The following is a 21,779-nucleotide window of genomic DNA, read 5'->3' as shown; positions in this document are numbered from 1 at the left end:
TAGTGCTTTTACCTGCTGATCGTTCTCATAAGGTTTTATGCTGCCATCTAGTGGTCAGAAAATGAACTACAAAAGCTTATCTAAATATTTGATGTTGCATTAAAATTGGTATTTTTTTAAAACAATGAAGAAAATTCTTAAACCAAAAAATCCCCCAAGACATGACATACTTGTACGTTTTCATTGGTTTTCTTGACTTTGCTGTTTTCTTCTGTAAAAATGAGTAAGATCCAAAATCCAGGGAGGAGATGAAAAAGACAGGGAAGCTGCATGCAAAATTTAGGACAGAGGAGGTGAAAAATAGGGAACAGAAGTGTAAGGATTAAAATCCCCAAGCAAAAAAAAAAAAGAAAAAAAAAAAGAAGAAGAGCTAGGGAGCATTTGTGCTACAAAATCATGGGAAGGAATGGGAGGCGGTGGGACACTCGACAGTCGGCAACTACGAAGAGGGGCTACTTCAAGAGGGAACTTCAGTCCAGCAGCAAGATGATGAGTTTCAGCCAAAAATAATAATTCCAAACCAGTTAAAAACAGCCAAAAGGGGAGAGAGACTTGCTGGAGTTGTGTTGAAAAGTGTTTGTTTCCACAGTTGTTGTATCTGTGGTGTCCTCTGTGCGCACTTGCGACGCAATCCTCACCTGGCGTGGTCGTCTTTCGTCCAAAGTAGCCCAGGACGTGTGAGTAGAGATCCTTTAGCGATGCGTCACCCATGGCAGCCCGACCCTGCCTCTGTGGCGATGAGCCCTGGGATGACCCCTGACCTCTAGGTCGAGGTTTGGAGGACAGAGCATGGACAACAGTCTTATAGACGCCACCGAGAAGAGCCCCCTGGTGGTGCCGTGAGGTAGTGCTTCCGGGCTCCTGGGAGCGTGAGCGGGAGACTCGAGATCGCAAGGCAGAACGGCCCAAACGTCCACGCACTCCAGAGGAGACGGCTGCGGAACCTGAACTACCTAGAACATCTGACTGGACATCATAGCTCAGGCTACATCCAGTGTGTGATCCAGAATGCTGCCTGCCCTTCTCCCCTGCAGTTCCAAGCCTGCTCTCCACAGCCCAGCTGCCGTCTGAAGCAGCCCCGGAGGACAGGTTGTCATGCACTCCTGATTTATGTCCACCTCCAGCTACAGAGCTAAACTTACCTGAAGCCCCTGCTCCCTGCTTTCCTGCAGCTCCAGACCCTGTCCTTTCTCCAGCTGAGTGACTGTAGGTGTGGAAGTGACTGAGTCGTCGTAGCCTGGCTTTCCAGTGAGCCTCCTTGTTTTCAAGTGGGTTGTGAAACTGGACTGATTCAGTTGAGGGACGGAAACTGACATGAACATTTCCAGGATTGTGCTTCTTTGTGCTGCTGCGGGATATCTTTACTTTGGTGGGGTCTGCGTTTTGGGCAGTTGACTCGGCGGTGGATTCATCAGCAATTGCGTCTTGTCTAATGAAACTGGACTTGTCATTTGCTTCAACTTCTTTATCGTGTGGTTTTTCTTGGCCAATTTGACTGTGTGTGTCAAATTTCTCATTTAATTCTCCAACTTCCCTTTTGTTCAAACTCGTTTTTTCAAAGCCAGAGGTGGCTTTAGCACTAGGTGACTGACACTGCAACTCCAGAAACTCATAGATACTACGCTGCACTCCCTCATTCTCCTCTGTGGAATCCCCCCTGCTATGTCTTACTGACTTACTTACCTCTCTGCCCTCCCTCAACACCTGCTTTGCTTCTCGTGGTTGTCCTGCATACTCCAGCTGTGATCTAGCCACCCCTGTTTGCACCAGAGGAGATGATGCAACCACGTTTTCTAAAGCAGCAGCAGGACTATTCGTCTCTCCAGCTTCGTCCTTTTTCTCACCTCCTTTTTGAATGAGGTAATCCCTAATTGCGGAGAATAAATCCTCCTCCTCCACCTCAGCACCAGTTTCACCATCTTCTGCATCAACTTCCTTTTCACAGGAAAAGTTGAAGGCAGAGTTCCAGTCGCATAAGAAATCGGAACTAGAACTGCGGCTCTGAGAACCAACCTGGAGCCGGGGTTGGTCATAAATACCAGCATCATCTTGCGCCTCTGGAGGCGAGGAAACAACACCATTAGGGAAGGTAAAGGGGGTGGGAGAAGAAGAGGTAAAGGGTGGTGAGATAGACCGAGTTGTGTGGTTGTTGGTTGCAAGTACGGAAGTAGCTGTGGAGCTGCCGTGGGAAAAATCAGGGATCAAAACGGCATCCCTTTGCGAGTCTTCACCTTTGACCCGCTCTGCGATGAAGGGCTCCATGATGTCAGAGGCACTACTGCTACGTGCGAGGGAAGATGGGGCTGGAGGATCTAGGTCACAAGCCCCTCCTTGGAAGACCTCAGAGCAGGAAGTGGGAGGGGCTTCATCACTCTGAGACGAATGGCGAATTCTAGAGATACGGGACGTCAGGGTGATTGGCGGATCCTCAAGGTCTGGTGATTACAAGAACATAAAGGATGCAATCATTTGTTTTGAATGTGCAAATTTCTCAGTGCAAAATGTCACTTTAGAGAGAGAGAGAGAGAGAAGAGAGGTCGCAGAGGTCAGCAATCAACAAAATAAATACAATTCTAGTTTACGTTCTGTTCTGCTTAAAAGAAATCTCTTTTTGCCTACACGTGACCTTTTTTAAAAAAATATTTAAAAGAATGAATTTATACTTACGAAATGAGCAGGAAAATTTTGCCACACTTTCATGACTATCTGTGGTTTATTTTTTAAGCTCTGAAAATGTTATTTCTTCCTTAATAAATATGCATTTTTAAAGTAGCTACAGTATTAGTGCTGCATAGATTTTCAAATCTTTGTTTTTCAGGGAAAAAGTTGATCCCCTACAGCATTTTTTAAACCTCAATAACTATAAAGCAGTGTTTTTCAACCGGTGTGTTGCGGCACACTAGTGTGCCGTGGGAGATGACCCATTCACTGATCTAGAAACATTTACCATCTCCAGCATATCAGCTGTGTTCATCCAAACATAACTGATAAAACACTGAGTAGTTAGGAATATGAAAGATCATAAAATACTTTTTTCTGTTTATTTGATTCTATTAAAGACAATTTGATAAAAATGAGGGTATCGCGATTTAGCTGCAGCTTCAGCTCTGTTTTCAGAAAAGTCCCGCCCCTTCAACTGTCTCCTCCAATCATTCTTGGAGGCTTAATCACACGTCATCAGTCTGACCAATCAGAAGTGGTTAGAGTCTTCACTTCCTTGTTCTGATTCTGTTCATAAAGTCTCTCAGTTCCTACAAAAATATCAGCTAAAGCTCGTCTTTAGCGGTGGAGCCTTCCACAGAATCCGGTGTCAGACCGTGGAACAAGTGAACAAAACAATGAAGCTCAAAAAAGCGAGTCTGTCTGCAATCTGTGGCAGTTTTGCAATACATCTCCCATGATGCATTGGGTTAAAGTGACAGCATATCTGCGCTACAATGAGTCTTTCCTGTTAAATGTCTTGAAACCACAACGAACACACATCAAACAGTTTTTAAATCTTCTTGATGAAATCAGAGGTCAGCAGTTTAGTTCCTCCAAGTCATCTTTCTAACTGAAACCCTTTTCTAATAACGTCTGGATTATTTTATATGTTAAATTTAAGAAGAAGTAACAACAACATTTAAGAAACAGGATTAAGGTGAAGTGGCCAACAGACACAATTAGACTAAATTGAAACAATTTCATAATCTAAAAAGAAATAAAACATTTTGTTAAAGTTTTCAAATACTTCATTTTTTAATAAGACAAGAAAAAACTAATAAAACTTAAACATTTTCACTTTTTGTGTAGCTACAGAAAACAGAAATATTGTGATCATATAATTGCTCAAAAATTACAGTTGCCTTTCCACCAACATTGAAATAAATGTTTAAAAAATAAATCACTATTTAGAAAGAATCTATTTGTTTTTTTGTGAGGTTACATAAAATTGCATGTTAATAAACTGGAGGAAAAAATAATTACCAGGGTAAGATTTCTAATAATTTAGTTGAAAATTATTACTGAAAACTAACTTAACTTTTATTACATCTTTTAGAAAAAACAGCTGCAACTTCCAGCTTTTTCTGCCACAATTATCACAAAAATGCACGTGAGATCATGGAGGGACTGTACATCAATACAGACTATGAGTTTGTTCTTTTTTAATTATTGAATGCTGGTGTGCCGCGGGATTTTTGTCAAGGATAAAGTGTACCTTGGCTCAAAAAAGGTTGAAAATCACTGCTGTAAAGTATAAAAGTTTTGATTACACTAGATCAGGGGGGTTAAACTCATTTTCACTGAGGACCAGCATAGTGGTTGTCCTTAAAGTCCCTTTAACCCTTGTGCTATCTTAGATGACCCCACCCTTACATTGACGTGTTCTCCCTACCATGACAAAGGTGGATGAAGGTGGAAAGATTTCATGTAATCCATGGACACCAGTGAAGATCACAAATCATTGAAGAAAAAAGGTTCAGAGCACTGTCTAGTGGGTCTAGATGACCCAACTCCCAACGTTAAAGTGCCTAGGATAGCACAAGGGTTAATTAATGACAACCACTATGCTTAGACATGTAACTAGACATGTAACTAAATGTAATGAAAAATAAATGTAACTACTCCTTAATGTTAAATAACTCATTATTTATTTATTATAACTTTTTAAAGTGACAATTTTATAGAAAAAAATATGTTTGCTTGTTACTATAGGATAAATCCCTTTAAATTTGATTCTGCCAGGTTAGGTTATATGGACAGTGTTTAAGTTCTAATGTATAGTTGCTCAATCCCATATTTCAAATCAGGTTACCCCTAGATATGAATAAATACACACCAATTTTTTTATTTTATTTTAAGAGAATAAAAACTTTTATGCTCTCGCGGGCCACATACAATGACATGGAGGGCCACATTTGGCCCCCGGGCCTTGAGTTTGACACAAGTGTTCAAGTGAAACAAGACTCAGTTGTGAACATTTGTTATTTTTATTTCCATTTATTCCTATAATATGATGCTAAGTATGAAATGTGTATCCACTGGTTTAGAGAAGCTATTAGGAGATATTAGGCAAAACTTGTCCCTACAACTCATATGTTTGGTAATTTAATCCTAAATCTATTAAATTTTTGCAATACAACCATTTTAAAAAAGGTAATATTTTTACAAATAGGAGATGTTTTTAAACTTCTCTCGGTAAAAGCAAACAGATGTGAAAGATTTGCTCTATGGTGGTCTCTGTGAAAAGAAGCATTATAAATAAATAATAATGGAAGAAAGGATTTTGACAAAGATGACCAGATTACTCATGAATGTGTTTTTTCACATTTCTCTGTTAAAGTTCATGTGAGATTCCTAATGTGCCACGTAAGTGTGTTATTATGTACATGAGCATTATAATTAATTGAACTCGTAACTTTCTTCCTGCCTTCAAATAAAGTTTAATTAAAAAAGATAACATACTTGTGAGATCATATTTTTGACAAACCATTTATGTTTTAGCTTTTACAACTTTTTTCTAAATCAAACTTCACCAGTATTTAGGTCATTTTTAAAACCAGACCTTCCTCTTTTTTTTTCTTTAAACATAAACTACAACCGAATCCCTATTGATAAAATGATGTGTTATTATCTGAACATGTCAAGTAAGAAATTGGTGCAGTTTTAGTAACATTTTATAGTTCAAATCCAATTAAAAAAAAAGAAATCACAGAACAGCAACTTCAGCTAGAACAATGAAAACGGCTTCATCAGTCAAGAAAAACAGCGACACAAGTTGACATTTTCAGGTTCCAGGCAGACAGAAAGTGTACCTGCCAGATGGTCAGCAAGGGGGGGTAGAAAAGGGTGGTGTTGGTGAAGGAGGACAGGAAGAGGCGGAGCCAGAGCAGGAGCACTCTTAGCACTGCGGATAAAGGCTGAAGAGATCAGAGAGTCGCCTGTAGAGCAGCTACGCAGGGCTGAGGAATTAGGAAGAGAAGAAGAGAAATAGCGAAGAACAGGATAGAAAGAAAGCCAAAAGCAAAAGAAAGAAGTAACTTGAAGTGAGTAGGAAGGTGAGGAGGCATGAGAAAGACGACTGAAGATGCAGTGACCACGAAAACAAGGAAAGCAGATCAACTTTAGCAAAAAAAACAAAAAAATAGAAGAAAAATGTGTGAGAAAATAAAATGTGTTGTTTGTTTTGCTAGAAAACTAAACCAAAAGAATGTACCGTAATTAAGTAAAATGAGAGGCCTCCTGCACAAAAATACAAAAAACAGATGCAAAAAACAAAAAACAAATGCTCCGCAGTGCCATCCCATTCCTAACCCATAGAGTTCTGTATGATGTAGGTTGACCTTTTGCAGCTATTACAGCTTCAACTTTTCTGGGAATGTTTTTATAGGAATTTTTGACCATTCTTCCAAAAGCACACTAGTGAGGTCACACCGTGATGTTGGTGGAGAAGGCCCAACTCTCAGTCTCCACTTTACTTCATCCCATCAGGTTCAGGTCAGGACTCTGTGCAAACTTCCTCCACACACGACTGTCATCCATGTCTTTATAGTTCTTCCTTTGGTCACTTGTGCACAGTCATGTTGGAAGAGGAAGGGGCCCGCTCCAAACTATTACCACAATGTTGGGAGCTTGGAATTGTCCAAAATGTTTTGGTATCTTCTAGCATTCAGAGTTCCTTTCACTGGAACTAAGCCCAAGTACTAAAAAACAACCCCACACCATAATTCCTGCTCTACCAAATTTCACACTCGCCACAATGCAGTCCGACATGTACCGTTCTCATGGTAACCTCCAACCCCAGACTTATCCATCAGATTGCCAGATGGAAAAGTGTGATTTATCACTCCAGAGAAGGTGCCTACACTGCTCTAGAGTCCTGTGGCGTGCTTTACATCACAGCATCCGATGTTCTGCATTGGACTTGGTGATGTGTGGCTTGGATGTGGCTTGGAAACCCAATGAGGCTTATTTATTAAACTAAAACAGAATTAAACTTTTAAGAATGATCTTGGTCCCCTGACAGAAAACTAAAAAAAAAACTGATTATAACAGCAATGTCCTGCCACATTTTTTGTTACCATGCGAGAACAGCTGATCGTATAACCCCGGGGGTCGGGAACCTTTTTGGCCGAGAGAGCCATCAACAACACATAATTTTAAATGTAATTTCGAGAGAGCCATACAATAAGTTTAAAACTAAAAATACAAGTGAATGTGGGCATTTTATGTAATTTCAATACTTTTAAAGTCTGTAGATTCTTTTAATAACATTGTTATTTCTGGCACCATGTTGAACACAAAACTTTCTAAGTTGCAAATGAAAATATTAAATATTTGCTTTTAAATTATTTTCTTTTTTTGCTTTCACATTTTCTTTTTGCTGTAGAGGTGCCTGTCCTGAGAATAAACTGGACATGTCCAGGTGTACCCTGCTTTGGATAAAGGACATGGTGGGTTAAGAAAATGGATGGAAAATAATCAAAACAGATAAGCTAACTCTGAGCTAAAGTAGGTTAACTGGTAGCCGACCATAGTGATCGTCAAACGGTCGGCTGCCAGTTCGTCTACTTTAGCTCAGAGTTAGCTTGGCTATTTTTGTTTCATTATCCTCTTTTTACACCAACTGAGTAGAGTGGTATGTCTGCAGCCACTTTCTGGGCAGTTTTCCTCCACTGCTGGGTATGAAACTATCCACTGATGCGTTGTTTACACGATCAGCTGTTGACGCCTGCCGCTGACAAAATGTGGCTTGTGATTGCTGTATTATAATCTGTTTTATTCCGTTTTCAACAGAGCTATGGTTACAAGAGAATTTTCCCATTATGGGATCAATAACTTTCTAAAAAGTTCAATTTTTTAATGTTTAATAAAGAAAACTTAATACACATGCATATTGAGGTTCTTGGACCTTTGTGCATTGGAACAAAGATCCTATGGTAAAATGTTAACTTCACTTTTTTTTTGAAAAAAGGGAAGTTTGCTGTGCAATCTGCAGCACTTGATCAATCCAACACTTACAGACTCATCAATCTAACTTCTTTCCAAAAGAATGTGAGGTTCTGATTAAATGTTTCAAATTCTGTCACTAGATTTCCTAAGTGCACAACATGCTGAAATGTAAAAAGAAATAAACTGAGTCTAAAACGTTTTAATAAAATGAGTCATTTTAACAGTACTAGACATTGTAAAATGAGCCAGAGTGTAACTCATAATAGAGTTCATTGGTTTCCAAGTATGTAAGACACACATTACTGACCTACAGTCTTTTGGCGAACAATACTCCTCGCTTTTTCAATGCCCGGAGAACCAGCAGTGGTGGCACTTCGCTGCCTCATTGCTGCTGCCTGACCTGACTGGTCTCTGCTCCAGCCTTTGGAAAAGGAACGGTCCACTACTTGCCGCAGGCCCTCTGAACCGATAGCTGGCGAACGAAAAGAAGGCAGGTCAGGCTTACGATCATAATGCACGGGAATATTTTCAGACACCGTGTGTTGTTAAATGTCTGTCTGTACAGATCTCTAGTGAGGAGCGAACCTTTGCCTTTGTGTTTCTTCTGTTTCTGTTCGCTGAGTTTGTCCAGGGGCAGCTCATTCAGATCAACACTGTACAAATTTCTTGCCAAGACCTAAAAATCAAGATAAACATTGCTTTAACATTGCCATAGTGCATTTTTCTATTCATTTAGTCTCCATTTCTGACTCTACAAACCTTTTTTGATCAAAGGTTCAATTCAAAAACATTGATTGGGTTTTTCCCAGAATTTACCAGTATCCATTCAAACATTTTGATGGTTATAGGGGAAACTCCCTTGTGTTTTCATAATAAGTTTAAATCATGTCTCTGGAAATGACTGACGCAACACTGATATAGATTCCAATTAAAGGTCAAATCTAAAAAGATGGGAGTATAGGACCTTTGTGAGAGTTTCCATGGTGAGTGACCACTCAGTTACCAGCTCCTCCCAGAAGGTCAGAGAGGAGAGCACAGACAGGAGGTCGTCCCACAGCTCTCTGCTTATGTAGACATTCAGGTTTGCCTTAATCCAAGCTACTATCAGTGTCTAAAAAGAAAAAAAGAAAAAGAAAAACACACAAATAAGACTATAAATTAGAAAAAATTCCATTAAAACTAGCGGCATGACAGTGATTACGATGAGGGCTGTAAAATACATTTTCATTATGAACCACTCACATATTCTCACTCATACTAACATTCTCGCTCTCACATACATATATACTCACTATCACATACATACAGTGGAGCAAAAAAGCATTTAGTCAGCCACCAATTGTCCCAAGTTCTCCAACTTAAAAAGATTTCATTCAGTTCTGACAGACAAAATAAGAAAAACAATTCAGTAATACATCACATTGTCTGATTTTTAAAGAATTTATTTGTAATTTATGGTCAAAAATCTTTGGAGGGAGTTGAAAGTCTGTGTTGTCCAACGACAGCCCCAAAACATCACTGCTGTTGAGCATCTGAGCACACTGTGAACTGGACTTAGCATTCCTGCACACCAACACCAAGATGCTACTGACTTAACATCTCGTGGACACTGAATGTCTTATGTTTCTTGCTGTGTTTCTTTTTGTACTCATGCTGCACTTTGGTTATTTATTTAACTATTGGGTATTTATTTTGGTGAATTGAACTGAGAGGCTGTTGTTGATGCTCCAAATGAATTTTCGTTGTTTCACTGACAATGACAGAATAAAATCTTGAATCTTGAATCTTTTGCTCTAGAGGAGATCTGGATGGAGGAATGGGCCAAAATACCAGCAACAGTTTCTGAAAACCTTGTAAAGACTTACAGAATACGTTTGACTGCTATCATTGGCAATAAAGGGTATAAAACTAAGTATTGAATTGAACTTTTGTTATTGACCAAATACTTATTTTCCACTATAGCTTATTGATAAATTCTTTAAAAATAAGATTTTCAGGATTCTCATTTTGTTTCTCATAGTTGAAGTATACCGACACTGAAAATTACAGGCCTCTCTGATCTTTTTAAGTGGGAGAATTTGCACAATTGGGGGCTGACTAAATACTTTTTTGCCACACCGTATATACTCGCTCTCACATACAGTACAGACCAAAAGTTTGGACACACCTTCTCATTAAAAGAGTTTTCTTTATTTTCATGACTATGAAAATTGTACATTCACACTGAAGGCATCAAAACTATGAATTAACACATGTGGAATTATATACATAACAAAAAAGTATAAAACAAATGAAAATGTCATATTCTAGGTTCTTCATAGTAGCCACCTTTTGATTTGTTCACTGCATTGCACACTCTTGTTTATGTGTAGTTCTCCAATATAAAACCATATAAACCAGAATTTTCTAATGAACACTAAAAATTAGTTGCAAATATTTATCTGATTTTTTTTTATGGACATGTAAACAAATTGATGGTTTTGTTTTTTTCAGCAAATGGGTGTTTAAGGTCGAAAAACCTTTCAAGAAACTCGTAAGATGCTTAAATACCTAAAATGGTCTCCTTCTTATTTCCTGCAAAGGAGAGAAAGCTAAAATGTTGCCTTAGTGATATGCTGGCAGTGATGTACCTGGAAGACCGGTCCAGCAAGTCTGCCTGAAAGCGTGTTGTTAATCTTTTTGCCCAGAGGCATGATGGACGGTGGTCTTTTCATCACAGATTCTGTCACCCTCAGCAGAACTAGTAAGATCTGCTCCCTATGAAGAGATAAACCATTTTAGCTAGTTAGCATTTGTGACTGAACCTTTGTAGTATTTAGAATTATGAGAAAACAAGAAGTCCTTCAGTACGTTGGAGTATTCTTACCAAGTTTTCTGGTCCATTGTTTCATGCATGACAAGGCTGCGGTAGATGTTCAGGACTCGCTTGCACATGTCCACATGCTCCTCTAAAAGGATCTTGATGTCATTGGCAGGTTCCAGGAGGAAAACGTTGGAGGAGTGGGTGATAAAAACCTGCAGAATGAGCATGAGCTTTTAATGAAAACAACTAAGCAAACAGTTTTTCTTCATTTTTTTTATTTACAAATCCAACGAATGTGGATGAGAAGATTGGGGGAATTCTTGGGAGAAAAAAAAATCACTACCTGGAGTGTAGTCTGAATGCCAGCATGAACACTGTACTCAAGTAATTCTCTGTCAATATCTTTGTCCATTCCCTAAAAAACAAAACACAAGTGTTTAACAGAAACGTTTCATTGAGATACATGAATGATTTCAGGAGACTTTTACCTCATCTTCTTTTTCTCCCGGCTGTGAGCCAGTCTCTAGATTACAAGGGGCAGGTACGGGGTATGGGCCTTCTTCGGATTCTTTCATGAACACAGGCTTGTCCTCCATGGAGATCCATTCTTGATAAACACGAACCACTTTTCGCATTGCAGCTGCTTCACACATGGGGAGGAGAAAAGCCTATACAGGTGAAAGCAAAGCAGGCCTAGTTTATACGCTGAAAAAAAGCTTTTGATGATGGAAACTCTCAAGTGTTCAAATAAGAGTCAGAAAAAGGAAAACAAAGGGACAGCTGCTCTCACAACCATTAGGAAACACTGAAAAGTAATTTACCATCTCCCAGCTGTTAGTAGCTCTAAAGATACTTGAACAGGTATGAAAAATAACTATTTATTTCTCACCTGTCTAAAGATTTCTGTGATGAAGTTGACATTAGTTCTGCAGCTGGTCAGTACTCTCCGAACAACTTCCATGTCTGTCAGCTGCTCTTCGTCCATTGAGCACAGTGAGGAGGAGCTGGGCTCTCGTTCGGTCAGTGTTGAGGTGTTGGAGTGGCTCTGTTCGGGTTCTCCTGGAGCATCGAGACCGCCACAGATCCCCATGCTCGCTCCTGCTGGCCCTGAGGAGCCTCCGCTGGCTTCCAGGTGACTGTCGCAACGCAAGCCTCCCCCAACGCTGTCATCAGAGTTGCCCGCGGAGCGTGCAGCCATTCCAGCTGCTGCTCTCTAGACAAAGTGGAACGGTAAAAAACAGTTAATAAAAAATAAGAGGCACAAAAGTATGAACTATTTTGCAGTTTTTTCTTATTGAAATGTCTACAGAATGTTTTAATTTGAAAAAAATAAAAGATGGATGCAGTAGTGAAACAAAGATACATCACTTAATAGTACAATGTCTGTAATTACCTGTATGTTCTTTGGGACACTTTCCCCCTCTGTTCCTGGGATGTGTGCTTGTGTGTTGGGTCGTGGTTCCAACCAAAAGGAAACTAGCCAGCGAATAAAGATGACTCGGGCCTGAAGGAAACTCTCCTTGTTACAGTAGAGCATTTCCCCACCATCCTGCTCTCTGCGCACCAAACTGTAGGATGGCTTGGGACGCATTGGAGGCACATCTGCAAGGGACAAAAGTAAAGCACTCTCGTTCAGTGAATGTACTCCAGTATATGTGAAATTTTTACTCTTCTTTCTCCACCCTGATTATGACCACTGACTGACCCAACATGGGATTGTAAAGGCTCGTTTCCATGGCGAAGTTGGGGAATATGTGAGGAAGATAAAACTTCCTGAAGTGATCAAAGAGGAAGCTGAAGCCACGTTCATGGTTCTCTTTGCACCGCCACTCCAGAGATTTGGCCTGTTCAAAGCACAGATGCAAACAAACACAGAGAAACAAAGAACTTAACTTTTGATACAAAGAGGCTATTTTGCACTCAAACAAGATTAAGCAAAGAGGAGCCCCATTGTTTCAGAAGAGAGTGGTGTCAGTGTGAGGACACCAACAGTAAGCAAAATGAGACTGAAAACAGGGAACACAATGTGTATTTAAGGTGGTAAATAATTCAATTCACTTCAATTTTCTGTACTTCAAACACAAATTAAAATAAACACAAGAGTTTAAAAAAGACAGATAAAACAAGACAGTGTGCTTGAAAAGGAGTGGACTTAAGAGAAATCTTGTATGATCCCACCCCTTTTTTACAGCACCTGATCATCTGCGTATTTCTATTTACAGTTTTGTACATGTTATACATTCACATTACATTCTGCATTGCACCTATGCAGATGTGACATTTTTGTTTTTATTAATCATTACTTGCCTTGTACAGTTCCATCAGTGACATCTTGTAGGTTTTTTTGAATGCATGTAAACTTTTGGGTTTGTTTTAAACCTTCGTCCAATCCATTCCATAAATCCACACCATAAACTGATAAACACATTTTCTTTTTTGAAGTGCGAATGCACTGCTTTTTGAAGCTTAGCTGATTTCTTAAAATGTAACTCCCATCTCTTTCCTTGAACATTTGTTGCATGTTTATTGGAAGCAAGTTATTTCTGGCTTTAAACATGAGTGCTGTTTTAAGTTTTACTAGTTCCCAAAATTTCAATAAACCCAACTTTAGAAATAGTGCATTTGTATGAGTCCCATAATCCACATCATGAACTATTCGTATAGCCTTTTTGTAAGATATACAAACACTGTAGATTTGTTTTACGAGTATTTTCCTAATCTTCTACACTGTATGCTAAATGTGGTAGTATTATCAATGAATATATTAGTAGACGTGCTCTGTGAGTGAGTGTATGATGCATTTTTCCCAACACTGCTATGTTTTTAACAAGTTTAGCTCTGACTTGATTTATATGTGGCTTCAAGCTTATTTGGTCGTCCATAATTACTCCAAGGAACTTGATTTCAGTGGCTCTTTCCATATCATGATTATCAAAAGCAACTTATATTTCTAAATTTGCAGGAATGTGGCGATTTCCAAAAGTCATGAATTTAGTTTTGTTCACATTGAGTGACAGTTTATTTTTGTCGAAACATTGTTTTAGTTTCCCTAATTCTGTGTTTACTACTTTTACAACTTCCCGGAGGTTCTCCCCTCTACAGACTATACTTGTGTCGTCGGCATATAAAAAGTATTTGAGTGTATCTGACACCATGTATACATCCTTAATGTAAAGGATGAACAGTGTTTGGCCTAATACTGACCCGTGTGGTACTCCACAGCTTAAATTTAGCAGGGATGATTTTTAATCTTCCAGTTGGACAAACTGTTGCCGGTTTTTAGTGCAACTGTTCAACCAATTTAGTGCCAGTCCTTGTATTCCATATCTTTCCAGTATTTCTAAAATGTTATGATCAATAGTGTCAAAAGCCTTTTTCAGATCGACGAACACTTCTACTGTGAGCTCTTTATTATCCATGCCATTTATAATTTCTTCAGTTAGTTGTGTAATCACCATGGATGTTGATCTGTTTTTTCTGAAACCATATTGGTCGTCGGACATGAGTTTATGTTTCTCAACAAAATTTTCCAACCTTGTGAGGAATACTTTAAGTATTTTTGAGAATTTGCAGAGTAAAGACACTGCTCTGTAGTTTGTTAGTTGATGTTTGTCCCCTGATGTGTGTAATGTATTTACTTTAGCTATTTTCATTTTTTGTGGAAATGTTCCTGTTTGGAAGGATAAATTGCAAATGTAGGTTAGCGGGTCAAAAATGGAATCAATTACCTTTTTTATCACCATCACATTATTCCGTTACAGTCGGTAAATCTTTTGTTTTTGAATTCTTAGACGATTTTTAGAATTTCTTTTGCTTTCACGGGTTTCAAATAGATTGAGTTTGGATTTCTCTTTATGCAGTGCTCAACAGTTTCCATTTCTGATTTATTAGTACAGTTTATTTCAGCAAACTTTGGCCCTATTTTTACAAAACATTCATTGAACTCCTTAGTCATATCCTGAATTTTGTTGCATATCTCATTTTTACCAGCTACAGAGTCTGGACCATTTGTTTTCTCTGTGTCTTTTCTAATGACACTGTTCAATACTTTCCACATTTCTTTAGTATTTGATTTATTTTTTTCTAACATTTCTGTGTAATGGTCTTTTTTGCATGTTCTCATGATACTGGTTCATTTGTTTTTATATTTTTGTATCGCAGCTCAGCTTCAACAGTTCTGTTTTTTAAGAATTGTTTGTATAAACTGTTTGTTTTTTTTTGCACGCGTTTCTCAGTCCAGTTGTCATCCATGGGATTTTATTATACTGTTTTCTATTACAGAATTTTATAAGTGGGTATTTTTTGTCGTATATTGTTGTAAACCCCTGCATAACTTTTTACAAGCTGATTTAATATTGTTGCTTTCATACAGGTTTTTCCAAGTGTCTGCTTTTAGTTCTGATTTAAATGCATTTTTTGATTCCTCTGTTAGCTCACTTCTGTAAACTACTTGCTTCTTCTATACAAAACACATTCATATTTTGCAAATAGTGGAAGGTGGTCACTGATGTCGGTCATCAGTAATCCACTTTTTATTCTGTTTTCTAGGCGGTTTGTAAAAAAAATATTATCCATCAAGGTTGCGCTGTTATTCTGTTGGGTTTGTTGATTAATGGATGGAAGCTTGAACTGTACATTGTATGAGTAAAATCTTCTGTCGTGGTGTGATTGTTTGGGTTCAACAAAGAAATATGACATTTTTGGAGATATTAGCAAACATGTTTTCAATAGCACTTGTGAAAGTTTCCATGTCTGATGCAGGGGCTCAATACACACAACTGACAATGATGTTACTCTGTTTCTCCATACTAATCTCTACAGATTCAATGAGGTTCATTGTGTCTATAAATTATACTAAGTACTTAAATTCTTTTTTATCAGACACTGGTTTGCTTTGGTTTTTTTTTGGTAAAACGTACCTACATGTTTCGGTGGAATACCTTCCGTGAAGGCGTTTTACAAAAAAAAAAAAAACAGTGTCTGATGAAAAAGAATTTAAGTACGCAGTAATCCTTACATATATTTATTCCGTGACATCATCAATGCAGCCAGACATTGTTTTCACAACTTTGTGTTTAAGACTGCTGTGTATGTAAACCCCCCCCCCCCCCCCCCTGCTTATTTTTCCTGCTCACATAGTGAAAATCATAGCTCTCAAGATGGAAGTGCTTTTCTGCTGTTAGCCAGGTCTCTGAAATTGCAATTATTTTGAAAGGTTTGTTGAATTGGTGCAAGTATTCTTCAACGGTGATTTGCATATAAGCTTTTGCTGTTGAACTGTATGATTGAGAGTTCGTGATTTGTATTTCTATTGTATTCTTCTTCTGTGTAATAACTGCAGTGGTTACTCACAAAGTCAAAGAAATTAATATGTGGGTCATTGTCTACATCTATTGTTGTGTATTTTTTTCCCTTTTTGGTATGGATGTGTGCGGGGAGGACTACAGTGTTGTTGTATTCTATCAAAATGTGTCCAGTTCTTCAATTTCTTTGATCGCGATGACTTTTGCCTGTTCAGGTGGGCCGTTTAATTTAATGAAGACTTTGCAGTTTGTTGTCCAAGTCGATTGTATTTTTTTTTCCTTTTCTGAGAAACCGTGCTTTTCGTGCGATGCCAGAATTCTTCTTGGTAAGATGCTCATGCAGGTAGACATTTGTTCCTTTTAGTTTTCTTCCTTGCTTGAAGAGAGTATTTTCTGTTCGAAAATCGCATTCATTCCAGAAAGGAATTTGATCAATATTTCATTAAATGTGTGCAGGAATTTAGCATTAGTGGTATTAGTAAAGTCCTCAAACATACAGTGCAAATCACACCAACAAATCACTCAGTGCTAAAAACATTTTAAAAGATCACGACGACAATTAAAATGCAAAACAAATGATGAAAAAAAACGTACATTTTAGAAATCAAAACACAATAAAAAAAAAAGAAATAAAATTAAAAAGATACGTTTTGGAAAACTAAAGTAATTTCCAGAGAGCAAAATGAAATTTGAAAAACAGAAATGTCCTATAGTACGTATCTTTTCTGATTTCTTCTTTTGTTTTATATTTTAAGATTTTATTTTGATTTCTGGAAATTTTGTTTTCCGAAATGTTTTTTCTTTTTTTTATGGAAACTGGAAAAGGTGAGTGCTGTGGGACATCACTGATTGGATGATGATGTCTGTTCACCATTTCAACCGAAGGTTATTTGTCATGAAGAGATACTGAATATGATCTCTATATATGAGGACATTGAAGATGCATTTAAAAAAAAAACACACACAAAAAACCCCACGAAGAACCAAACGTCATCATCCAATCAGCGATGTCCCATAGTACCTACCTTTTCCGGTTTCTCACTGTGTTTCAATCTTTAAACATTTCATATTGATTTCTGGAAATTACTTTTGTTTACTGAAACATTTCTTTTTTTTTTTGTTGGGCTTTGGTTTCTAGAATTTAGTTTTAATTTGTATTTTTTTTTTTTAATTGTCTCGATTGTCTTTAATATGTTTTTGCGTTAAATGATTTGTGGATGTGATTTGTAATTCAGAGTCACAGTACAAACATCTTCTCCAGGTTTTTTTTTGTATTAGCTCTGTTAGTAAAGAATGGTGAGAATACCTGGTTTACCATGTATTTTAGTAGAGCTTCCAGGAAGTATGCAGTAAGATCCTCCTGGTTTTTATCACCAGATTGGGGAGCAACTAATGGTGTGATTTCTTCTGGAGTCACCTGAGCTGCAGGGAGAAAAGGCAGAAAAAGAATGATGGAAATATCCATTTCTTGCTCATCTTTATGTAAATGCTGCAGAAAACAATATATATTGTTTCAGCTGTTACTCTAAATCCACAGCTTTAGTCGGTTTGATCTACTAACTCTCTGTCAAACTGAGGGGTGGGTTGATCAGCGTTTCCAATGTGCGTGGGATCCCATGGAAGAGTGGAGCCGGGAAGCCAGGAATCAAACAAGCAAACATGCAGAGCTGCTCGTGCTCAGCATTGCTCTGCAGTGCCTGCATCCACAACAAGAACAATCGCACACCCTCACGGCGGATCTACAGAGTTGATTGAAAAGTGTTAGAGAACAAGTCACCACAAAATATACAAATATCAGGACAAAAGAGAGGCATTAAAATCAGGGGGATATGAGTGAAAGTCACCATAAAGAGTCAATTAATCAAATTGTACCTTTAGAGAGTTCCCAGTATGCAACAGCTTCTTGAGGATAAGCCCTGATAGAGAAAAGAGGCCAGATTGATAAATACTCACTGCGTTTTTTTAAATCCTAAATATCAAATCTTAAAGCAGACGAACATTTTTCAGAAAAGCTGTGTGAACATTTGAGGTTAAATGTGAACAAATTCAGACAGTAGGGCTGCTCATTCTCGGTCCTGGAGATCTACCACCCTGACTGATTTCCAGATCTCCAAGCACTGCTAGCTGCTGGTTAGCTTAAGCAGATGTGTCCACATTCTGACTGAATGAACACGCCTGGTCCAGGTTATCTACAGCAAGCAGTGCAGGGAGGGCTGGAAAACAGGCAGGGTGACAGATCTCCAGGACCAGGGTACTTACGTATTGAGGAACTATTCAAACAGATCGAATTTTTTTTTTTTAAAGATGTCAAATTACCAATGCTGTGGAACTGCCACCTGCTTTGGATTCTCTCTGGTAGGAGCTGGAGGATTTTCTAAACGAGAACATATTTAGAAAAGAACATTAAACAATTCTTTATGTCAGAGAACTGTATATTTATCATCTTAAAAAAGATTTCAGACAATATGTTAGTCAGAGCTTTTCTCTTAATTAGGCCAACTAGGTGGAAAAGTAAGGATATAATGTTGCTGGGGTTATGCAGTGAGAGAAGGATTTCCACATGTACACCGCATCGCTTTCATGCATGTGTTCACTTTCAGGCCGATTCATATATTTTTTTCTGTTCTGGTCAGATTTTCACTTTCTGAAGGTCAAGGAGATCAGTCACTTTATCTAGAAAACCAAAAAAAAAAACAATACTGCTGCTGTTGAAAGAAGTCACCATCAGTATTGTTTTGACCAAAATCTGCAACACAACAAGCTCCAAGAAAATAAGCATATATATATATTTATATATAATTGAGCTCTTCCATGCAGCCATGCTGAATCCTGATAAGAGGATATTTGGGAGCAGTCAATGTTGGTTTTAGGAGACAAAAATAAATCTGAATTTGGCACATGCCACTGACAGTGAACGCTAGCCAAAATGTAAACGAAATGCAAACAAACTCATCAAAAAAGATGTACCAAAGCAACAGCAGCTCTTCTGTGAAGCATTATATTAAAGACATGCGGTTTAACTGAATTTGAACTAGCAGGTTTGAAAACTTTAGCAAGTCGTGGCTCAATCAACATCCTCATCAGACACAAACAGGAACCTGAGAACACTTCCCATTTGTCGGAAACATTAAATACTCTTTTAACAGTAAACGTAACCCTTTCATTGCGGCTGGGTGGTACGTTTTTCTGTTAAGTGACAAGCTCAAAATGTACCTTTACTTTCCACATAAAACTGCTCTTCTATCTGAATAAATACCTTCTTGCTGCATTAAACTGCTGTGTGTATATAAAATATTTCTCCGCTTTAAGAATACACACGTGCAAACTATGATTTTACTAACCTCAAAGATGAAAAGGATCGAGTCCAGCTCCTCCCTCTGAGACTTATGACCTTAAAAAAACAAAGAAGTCTAAAGAAAATACAGTTTGATGATAAATACAATTTATTATTTTAGCCACTGGGAAAGCTTACCTTTTTGTTTGAGGCTGATCTCAATGGTGACAAAGTTTTCAAAGAAGACATAATAGATATGGGAATAGTACAAGTCGAAGAACTGCTTTAGATCTGCTGCCTCAGAATTTTCTGGTAAACAAAAAAAAAGAAAAGAAAAAAAGTTATTATTTATTTTACAAGACAGATACATTGTAAACGCTTTCAGCATCTGGAAAAGCGCAGATACATCAAATCCAATATTATTATTATTATCATTAAAGTGAGACTAGAATAGAATCCAGAAGGAAATGGATCATTTCAATTTGGTGACAAATTTGTTTTTGGTTTCTTCAAAATGAACTTTTTCGTTATTCTGCCAAACATTGTTTAACACGTAAAAAAAAAGACTTAATTCATTTTGTTAAGATTTACTGTGGTTGAGCAATTCACTTACTTAAAGGCAAATTAATGCTTTATTTTTTTTTAGAAAGCAGTCTTAAAAATTTGTTATGGATTATGTTTTACTTTAGATTGAAAGAAAGATCCCAAAACCATAAGACATCAGTGTTATAACTTGAAACAGATCAACAAAAAGTTACATAACTGCTGCTTTAACTGTTCTTTAAATCTACCTCAGCTCCTTGAAACCCTAGTAAAAAAAAGGACAAACACAAGCCCAAAATCGGATAAAACAAAGTTTTCTAAGTTCAGCCTCATGCAAACTCAAGGTAATATTTCAAAAAGTTTAGAGTTGACTTTTTTTAGGCAAATGGATAACTTTTAATGTGTTTTCACAACGCCTACAAGGACGTCATGAACAAAATGGGCAAGCATTTCCTGTCCTCATTTAGCCTGTTTCCTTTTCATGTCACAATAGAAGATTATAGTCTTGCAATAACTAAACACTAACAGACTTCTTAGACCCCCTATAGTTGCTTCTAAGTAATAAATTCAAGCAAAGAAAGTACAAAACTTTTCGTCCTCATCATGATCTTGGATTCAGGGTTGAGCACACCCCTTTGTCTCAAACACAGACATGGAACCCAGTGACTCTTAGAATAGACATAGATAGGAAATGAGCCACTGCCAGAGGAAATACTGGAGGTTATTTCCCTCTCTGGTTAGTTTGTGAGAGCAGATCAGGTTATTTGTGACTCTCACTTCCATCTTCCACCACTTCATTTTGGGGGCATCCTAACAGTTCTCCCACACATTCCAAATCAGCTGACTTTCCACCAAATCCATCTTAAAGGGGGGGGCAGTAATTCCTGAATTGTCTGTATTTATCATGCTGTCACTCAGTCAGACCAACCTGGTCAACAAACGTGGAGCATCACAGCTGACACTTCCCAGTCAGCAAGAGGTCTCTTCTCATGTCATTTTAAAGGTCATAGTAAAAACTGAATATACAGCAATTTACCTATTAGAAACCTAAACATCTGACCATCATGTACTCTGATCTTCTGTATGCTCAGTCTGTAATCTTGAGGGCTTCATTAGCAACTGTCGTTATAAATAAACAACACATTGCATGCGTAAAAATATCCACATTTAATGTATTGTCTAAGTTTTTCCTGTACACACTCATTTAGGGGATTTGACGTTACAAGCACAATCAATGTGAGCGAACTGGTGTGCAAAAGGCTAGTCTATTATAAATTAATAATAGAGAGCTTTTAACTTACCTATGACGATTCTGAGATGTTTGAGTCTTGTCAACACATCTTTCTTTGGGTCCAACACTTTCTGTGTCGATTTTTTAACGTCTCCATGAGGCTTTTTTGAGAACATTCCTGAGGTTAGAGACGTTGGGACAGAAAGGAGGAGCTAGCTAGTATAAACCACTAAAACAGCCTGCTAGCGTTAATCTTCCAAACTGGGACGAAAAGCAGTCGTTCTCGTTCTTTTAAATAATTTGTCAACGCAGCCCCCCCACCACCAGCAGCACTAACACGTATGGGGAGTGAGACGACACATTCCGCTTTGGCTATAGACAAATATATACAACGTAGGGACGATAGTACATACATCCCATCCCCAGCATCTCCTTTCAACTGTAGTCCTCAGCTCTGGGAGCTAAACTAACTGGTTAGCTAGCTCTCCACTCGAAAAACATCATGGCGGTGGAGTGAAGCGGGGAGGGGGAAAAACAAAGTAGTTGATTAGCAGATAAACAAAACTACAACATTGCTCTTTGACTAAACCTCATTATTTTTTATTGTAATCATAAATGAATGGAAATTCATATTTTAAAGCAATTTTAAAAAGTTGTTGTGAGTGACTAGTTTTGTTGCGCTACTGGGCTTGC

At 38.0% G+C, this 21,779-nt stretch overlaps 1 protein-coding gene across 4 annotated transcripts in view; it reads right to left on the bottom strand.

Moving 5' to 3' along the window:
• Positions 1 to 21,596, bottom strand: part of ralgapa1 (Ral GTPase activating protein catalytic alpha subunit 1) — a 94,107-nt gene extending 72,511 nt beyond the window's left edge. For 2 of the 4 annotated variants that reach the window (XM_023951896.1, XM_023951898.1), the window contains exons 1-19: positions 21,157 to 21,596; positions 19,511 to 19,621; positions 19,380 to 19,429; positions 18,355 to 18,412; positions 17,911 to 17,954; positions 17,600 to 17,777; positions 17,345 to 17,460; positions 12,441 to 12,579; positions 12,129 to 12,337; positions 11,625 to 11,948; positions 11,224 to 11,403; positions 11,079 to 11,150; positions 10,799 to 10,947; positions 10,563 to 10,689; positions 8,897 to 9,043; positions 8,518 to 8,608; positions 8,240 to 8,404; positions 5,796 to 5,942; positions 2,232 to 2,435 (exon numbers count right to left, since the gene is read on the bottom strand). In XM_023951896.1, the coding sequence (XP_023807664.1) occupies positions 2,232 to 2,435; positions 5,796 to 5,942; positions 8,240 to 8,404; positions 8,518 to 8,608; positions 8,897 to 9,043; positions 10,563 to 10,689; positions 10,799 to 10,947; positions 11,079 to 11,150; positions 11,224 to 11,403; positions 11,625 to 11,948; positions 12,129 to 12,337; positions 12,441 to 12,579; positions 17,345 to 17,460; positions 17,600 to 17,777; positions 17,911 to 17,954; positions 18,355 to 18,412; positions 19,380 to 19,429; positions 19,511 to 19,621; positions 21,157 to 21,262 (2,617 nt within the window). In that variant the 5' untranslated portion in view covers positions 21,263 to 21,596. The remainder of the gene's footprint in view (positions 1 to 2,231; positions 2,436 to 5,795; positions 5,943 to 8,239; positions 8,405 to 8,517; positions 8,609 to 8,896; positions 9,044 to 10,562; positions 10,690 to 10,798; positions 10,948 to 11,078; positions 11,151 to 11,223; positions 11,404 to 11,624; positions 11,949 to 12,128; positions 12,338 to 12,440; positions 12,580 to 17,344; positions 17,461 to 17,599; positions 17,778 to 17,910; positions 17,955 to 18,354; positions 18,413 to 19,379; positions 19,430 to 19,510; positions 19,622 to 21,156) is intronic. The other 2 variants (XM_023951897.1, XM_023951899.1) reach the window with 2 other exon arrangements.
• Between the last annotated feature and the right edge of the window lie 183 nt (positions 21,597 to 21,779).

Source organism: Oryzias latipes, chromosome 22 (assembly GCF_002234675.1).
Source record: "Oryzias latipes chromosome 22, ASM223467v1".
In the NCBI taxonomy this organism is placed as follows: domain Eukaryota; kingdom Metazoa; phylum Chordata; class Actinopteri; order Beloniformes; family Adrianichthyidae; genus Oryzias; species Oryzias latipes.
The sequence above is the reverse complement of the archived record's forward strand: the minus strand, read 5'-3'. Positions and strand labels throughout refer to the sequence as shown.